At 31.8% G+C, this 7,219-nt stretch overlaps 1 protein-coding gene across 1 annotated transcript; it reads right to left on the bottom strand.

Moving 5' to 3' along the window:
- Nucleotides 1–2,408: 2,408 nt before the first annotated feature.
- LOC109801710 (putative glutathione S-transferase) lies at nucleotides 2,409–4,022 on the bottom strand. Its single transcript, XM_020362817.3, has 2 exons — nucleotides 3,637–4,022; nucleotides 2,409–2,976 (listed from the first exon to the last, which is right to left on the bottom strand). Exons 1-2 carry the CDS (start codon nucleotides 3,952–3,954, stop codon nucleotides 2,632–2,634), a joined length of 663 nt encoding a protein of 220 aa, XP_020218406.1. The 5' UTR covers nucleotides 3,955–4,022; the 3' UTR covers nucleotides 2,409–2,631.
- Between the last annotated feature and the right edge of the window lie 3,197 nt (nucleotides 4,023–7,219).

Here is a 7,219-nt window from a genome sequence, read left to right as displayed (position 1 = left end):
TCGAGACAAATGACAAACTAGGACAGATTGCAAACCTATCTACTTCTTTTTTTCTTTCTATTTTCTATTGTATATGGGAGCATTCCCTTCACTAATCACACAAGACTCATGACTCACTTAGTTAGGTTAGAAAATAGAAATAGAAAGACAACTTAATTTGGGAAGAACCATTTAACTATGACAAGATAGAAGTTTAGTGTTTTATTTTGGGTTGTGTAGATGATCTTTTCTTCCTAACTTTTAGACAAGAGATGATTTTGGAAGTTGAGTGTATGATTATTGGGTTGAATTTTCATATAGTCTTCTATTTTAAGGAGAGTAAAATTTTCATCCATAAACTTTTTTGAAGTTGTTTACAGGTTGGTCCATTGAGAAATTATTGTAGTTGTAATAAATTATTTTTGAAAAAAAAAAAAAGCTACAATAATTGATGAATTGATGATTTTTTCCCTACGGGTATTGTTTTGAAGGTTGTCGTATCAAATTACAAAGCATGAGTTTGTTATGCCTTATCATTTTCATTTTAGTTTTTTATGTAGACTGGCAGAGTGGGACAAGGTATCCAATTAGTTATCATTTTATAGACTAGCCCAACCCAACCCAATTTTGGTAAGTCCAGCTGACCCATTTTACCACTCTCGATTATGTTTTTATTAACATCAATTACCTTCAACATAAATCATATGAATTTTATTCTTTTCTGTCAAATTTACTGTTCAAGTTGTTAATAACTTTTGTTCATATAGAATTTCTTCAAGGAAAAGCTTGCAAGCGGAGAAGTTGATTAATAAATTAATCCAATTTATAACTTAGAAAACTAGTTTGATCAAGCAAGTTTCCAAGTTCAGTTATTTTAAGATTGTTAATTAATAGAGTTTGTTCATGCACTATCAATCAACTAATATAAAATTAAAATTCTAAAATAATCCAATAGATATAGAAATAATTCATTAAGCTCATAAAAGGGTTCACAAAGTACAAATACAACACAATCCAAGAGAGACTTTAGCTAGAGATGGCAGGTGAAAACATTAACATCTTACTAAATATCATAGACAGAAAAAATTAACAACAAAGAAGGAGAGTCCTTCTTCGATCGTAGCTCTTAGTCTTCTATAGAACCCCAATCAAAACCAAGAATAGAGAAAAGAAAATAGTGAAACAAAAGCTAAAAGAAGATGATGAAATTAAATGTATTATGGACATCCCTATTTTATATGTAAAAATTAGGTGACCCTTCAAACACCTTCGTGTATCTAAACAAGCATGGTCGTACATCTAAACATGGGTGTGCAACCTTTAATCTAAGGTGTACTTTGAATGAAGCAAATTCATGCATTGCAACCATGTGTATTAATTTAGTGCATTTTGTTTCTTATCTTTTTTGACCTCTAATTACATAGATTCCCTCTTCAACATCTTTTCACTTGCTTGTTGCACACTTAACCAAAAAAGAGTGAAGTTTGCCAAAGAATGTTATCATAAACAGAACAAAATCACAACTAATATGGTAAAATGCTACAAATTGGGGGATTAACAAGCTGAGTTTTTGATAAATGATTCGTTAGATTTGGTTCTTCGTTTTCAATGGTCTGATATGCAAAGGAGGTCTCAAGTGAGAAATAATCTTGTTGCAGCAACAATTTTGTTTTTGGTCTTTTTATCTTTTTATTTCTCATTTGTAATCAATGATACTTTAGTTGTTTTGGCTAATTGTATGCATTGTTTGTTGGAAAATCTTTTATATCCTTTATCAATTATAGATTCATAGTAGAATTATTTTTTATGTAGACATTATGTATTTTTGTACCTCAATATTTTTTGTGTTTTATGTTTTTTCTCTAACTTATTCGTGCATCTTGCATATTATTGCAAATTTTATTACTTTATTAATGAGTTACTGTGTTGGATTTTGCACCACCATTTAAGTCCATCCATCTCCAGAGTGAAAATTAAACTCATGATCATCATTATCAAACCAAGCCACATTATAACAGTGTTTGATATACATTAGCTCAAGGTTTAATGTATATGTTAGCAGAAAAAATAAGATTCAAACACCACTGTAAATAAATAAGTAACCTTCCTGACTTTACAACTAAACAAGTGTCAAGACCTTACTTTAATAAAGTCCAAAAGGCCAATCATATCAAATACACATTATTCTATATTCATTACATGAAGGGCGTGGCAACATTATATTTTGTAAGTGGGATTGATCTTCCATCTACTCTAGATGCTGAAGCCACGATGAAATATTAATTCTTCCTTAGGATTTTAGGGTTAAAATCATGCACATGAAAAATGTCTCATTAGCTCTTGTAACAATTTTTTTTCTTCTTTTTAACAAAATTTAGTCTTGTTTTTCAATTAAAATTGAAATTTTATTTTGATAAAACACATTAACATTTAATGAAATCTCATATCACTCACATTATTGAAGTGAATTCCAATTCAAAGCAGATAATAATAACAACTATGATACTACATATACAAGGACAAACAAGCATAAGCATCATTATAATTTTACTTCCTAATTAACCCTCACTCCTTTTAATTTTATAATAGCAATAATAAACTTTAAATCTCATACAAATATTAACTACCTAAACTGACCCTAGTGAGTAACCCTCACTCAATTTTAAGCCTTTTCTTAACCTCCAAAGTGAAGTCATAGACTTTATATGGGTCAGGAAGTGTCATGGAAACACTCTCCCTCTGATTACACCTTTTGGCCCAAGCCATGAACCTTGGGCACTCTTTCTCCACACTAAATTTGCAAAATGTCTCGTATGTATAAAACCTGCATGTAATTGGTAGCAAGGCTATATCCAAAAGGCCAAAATAATCACCAGCAAAATAAGGCTTTTCTCCAAGTTCATTTTCCAAGAGTTTCAAGCACTCCACAAACTCTTTCTTTGCAGCATCTTGATCTGCCCCTTTGCTAGCCCACATTCTCCTGCCACAATCACTTACCTGCATAAATCAAGTTTAGGGACACACACACACACAACCATTAAATTATTTAAATTAAAATCATTTTATTATATTTTTCAATGATATAATAATATATACAATTATAGCAATAGGATTTGTAAGAACTTAAAATGAAATATAAATTTTATTTTAATATAAAAATAATAACATATTCTTAATATATAATTTAATTTTAATTTAAAATAATAATAATTGTTATCATTTGAAATAAAATATAAGAGTTTGAATTTGAAGATAATTAATAACATAATCAAATTTGAAAAAAAAGTGTAAAATCTTTAAAATTCAATCTCATTCTCATGAAAACTATTATGTAATGAGGAAAGATAGAGAATATGAAAAATGATTTACTCAAGAGAGTAAAGAGAGTAAGAATCTAAATCATCAAAGTAAGTTCACTCAAATTCCTAATATAAAATTAGACTTGCAAAAATTCTCCATAAAGGTAAAAAGACTTGCCCGTTAAAATCTTGTGCAAATGAAAGGAAAAAAACAAAATAAAACAAATTACAAAGTGAACATAAGACAATCGCCGATTAATAATCAAATAATATGATATTTTGTGAGATTTCGGAATTAATTTGCCTAATTCATAGATAAACCTATCTAAAATGCATCTAAGAGAGAGATATATGTGACCTTCTTGTCAAATAAATCAATCCAAAACCTGGCTCTGGCTCGGTCGTAAGGATCATTAGAGAAAAGCTGTTTTTCTTGCTTCCAAACCTCATCAATGTATTGAAGAATGATGAGGGACTCACAAATGGGTCTACCATGGTGGATGAGAATTGGAACCTTCTTGTGAATGGGATTGGATTTCAGGAGTAACTCACTCTTCTTCTCAAATATATCTTTTTCTTCCTTGTACACAAACTCAACACCCTTCTCTATCAGTGCAATCTTCACTCTCATCACATAAGGGCTGCTCCAAAACCCCACAAGAACTACTTCATCCATCTTTTGGAGCAAATTATGACTAACTGGCGTTTGATGATCTTGTTGATATTCATTCACATATGATTTTGTCTAGGTTCTTTTTAATATGTACAGCACTATAATAATAATAATAATAAAGTAATGAGTCTGCATTCGTTGCATGCTTCCTTGCAATTTAAAAACATTATCTCAGAAGCAATTTTAAATTTCTAGTCAAAGAGTAATATTATACTACAAATATTATATTGAATACAATCTTTGCCTTGAGAAAAAAGAAATAGCTAGCTATAATAAGTGTTGAACGTAGAATATTCATGACTGGAATTTTTAAGAGACGATAATGTCTTGCAATTTAAAAAACATTATATCAAGAGCAATTTTAAATTTCTAGTCAAAGAGTAATATTATACTATAATTATTATGTTAAATACCATTTTTTCCTTGAGAAAAATAATAGATATAATAAGTTTTGAATGTAAAATATTCATGACTGGAATTTTTAAGAGATGATAATGTCATGCACGTAAGTGTTTTTTTAACATTCATTATGTGGAATAAAAGTTTGAATCAGCTTTTTAAAAGGATTTATATTATATTAGAGAGAAAAGAAGGATATTTACTTACTTTAAGAGAATGTCTATTTAAACTTATTATACTTAATAATACATATTTTAAATTAAATTTTAACAATTTAATCATTGAATTAAAAATTATTAATGTATAGATTAATTTTGTAAAGTTTTAATAAATTTGAAAATAATATAATACTTCGTTTCATTAATTTAAATCAATATAAAAAATATTTTTATGATTATCCGTCAATTTGAATTGATCAAATAGAGTATCAAATCATTTTCAAATCTCTTAAAATTTTGCATAATTAATCTATGCATTAATAATTTTTAATTCAACGGCTAGATCATTAAAATTTGATTTAGAGTATGAGTTATTGAGTGGAGTAAGTCTAAATAGACTTACTCTTAGTAAGTGAATCCCTCTTTTCATATATGTGTATGTGGCACAAAATCAACACATTGAATAATTTTTAGACATCATTTACTCAAGAGAGTTGGTGAGCCCTTATTGTATCTCAATGTTAGAAAATAAAAGCTTAATCTATAACAACCTAATTAGTCTACCTTTTAATAGCAAAAATGTATTTCTTATAGTCATTGTCATCAAACTACTAAATATATAACAATTGTTTTAGATACTTAGAGAAATAGAGAAAACTCTTTTAGTTTTTATATCATTCCTTTAAGTCTATTAGACAATGAAACACCACAGACCTTTTTATAGGCAAGACCACAAATCCTTTACTTTATAATCATAATAATCTTCCATTAGTATAACCATTAAGAACTAATAAAATATGTTTCTTATGACTCATAATAGCTAATTATTATTCTATAACAATTTTTTATTATCAAGCAATTAATTATATTAATAGGGTAATTAAATCAAACATAAATTTTAATATGAGCCACATAATATTTTTTCAACATTCTCCCACTTGACTCATTTACTCTTTAAAGATTACTCCTATCACCAACAACTAAACATGATCATTTAACTTAAAACATGAAATTTCTAAAAACTATATAGAAATTATATCATATATGAATTATGATAGTTATGTTTGGATGACTTGATTTGTGCAGGTTTGATGAAATTTTCGAAGTAGGTAAGGGTTCCTGTTTGAATTTGCGCCGGGCGTGATTTGAAATGGGAAATCCCTGGGTGAATAGCGCCGGGCGTTGGGAGAACCACACCGGGCGCAATAGACCTCTGTAGTCTCTGGTTGAGAAATGCGCCGGGCGAGACTTTAATGCGCCGGGCGAGAATTTGATTTTCAGAATTTGACTTTATAGTCTTCATGAAAGTTGTATCCTTGGATGTTAGTTTTTCAATGGCGCTGGAATCACCCAAAAAGGAGTTTTAGAACTCTAGATATGACTGTTTTAGTGAAGAGGGGTCGAGCTGCTAGCTTTGTTTATAGTTGTTGCGGCTTTTATCATTTTTAACAAGGTAGATGAAAGAACTTGGACTTGGTGTCTTCATGAGAGTTGTATGAAATCTTCTTATCTTTCTTATGAGATAAGGATGAGCATGGTAGGAGTAGTATAACTCCTGATGCGCTATTTTCTGTGAAGGTTGCCATTTCGCATTTAGTGATTTGGTTAAGTTGAAAGTTGTTATAGGTGCTTAGGCTGATTAGTGTTGTGTGGGTGGGTAAATTGACAAGATAGATGAGTTGTAAACAAGATGGTTGGGTCGTATTATGTGTTGATCATGCTGTTTTAAGCTGTTAATGATGAATGTTGTTGAGCTGAGCGATGATATTGATGTGCTGCGCTGAGCGCGGCCCTTGTCGCGCTGGGCGTGAGACTCCTTGGGAGTCTCTGCCTCGAGGGCGCTGGGCGCAATTTGGTTTGCGCTGGGTGCGAGACCAAGGGAGGTCTCTGCCTTACCTGCGCTGGGCGCGGGTTGGGGTACGCCGGGCGTGTGAGACTCCTTGGAGTCTCTGCCTGGCCTGCGCTGGGCGCAATTGGGTATTGCGCTAGGCGCGAGAGAGATTTGGACTCTCTGGCTAAGTCTCTCCGGGCGTAGGCACGCTTGCGCCGGGCGCGTTGGCCCCTGGAGCCCTCTGGTTGTGCCACGCCGGGCGCGACCATGAGTGCGCCGGGCACGTATGAGGATGTGAAGTTATATGCTGAATTTGATGATAATATTGTTTTATGCTGAACTAAGCCGAAATTGATGAATATGATGTGATGACTAGCTAAAATTGATGTTTGATGATGTTGAGCTGTGTTAGGTGTATATTGCTGTAAGATGCTTAGATGTGCTGTAAGACGATAGGCTGTGCTATTAAGCTGAGCTGTGCTGGATGTTGTTTATGCTGATTAATGCTGCCAATGTCGTGTGATGAAAAGTTGTGTTATGCTGTATGTTGTTAATGATGTAACGCTGAGTTGTGTTGTGTGATGCTAATGCTGAACTTTATTGTTTGAGTCGAGCTGAATCATATGCTGATAGTTGTTGAATTATGTTGTAATTGTTGAGCTGAGATGTAATTGATAAATATGTTGTGCTGGCTAGATGTAAATGCTGAAAAATGATGTTAAGCTGTAATAGATGTATATCGCTATGCTGAGCTGGGCTGTTATTGATGATTTTAAATGCTGATTTATAATATGGCTGTGCTCTAGAATGATGAGCTGAGTTGTGAGTAGTAAGCTGTGTTGAATACTACTTAGCTGTGTTGTATGCTGATTTTGTTGTG

The sequence above is a fragment of the Cajanus cajan genome, chromosome 10 (assembly GCF_000230855.2).
Source record: "Cajanus cajan strain Asha chromosome 10, NIPB_CcT2T_4, whole genome shotgun sequence".
NCBI classification, from domain to species: domain Eukaryota; kingdom Viridiplantae; phylum Streptophyta; class Magnoliopsida; order Fabales; family Fabaceae; genus Cajanus; species Cajanus cajan.
This window is presented reverse-complemented; position numbering and strand designations above follow the sequence as displayed.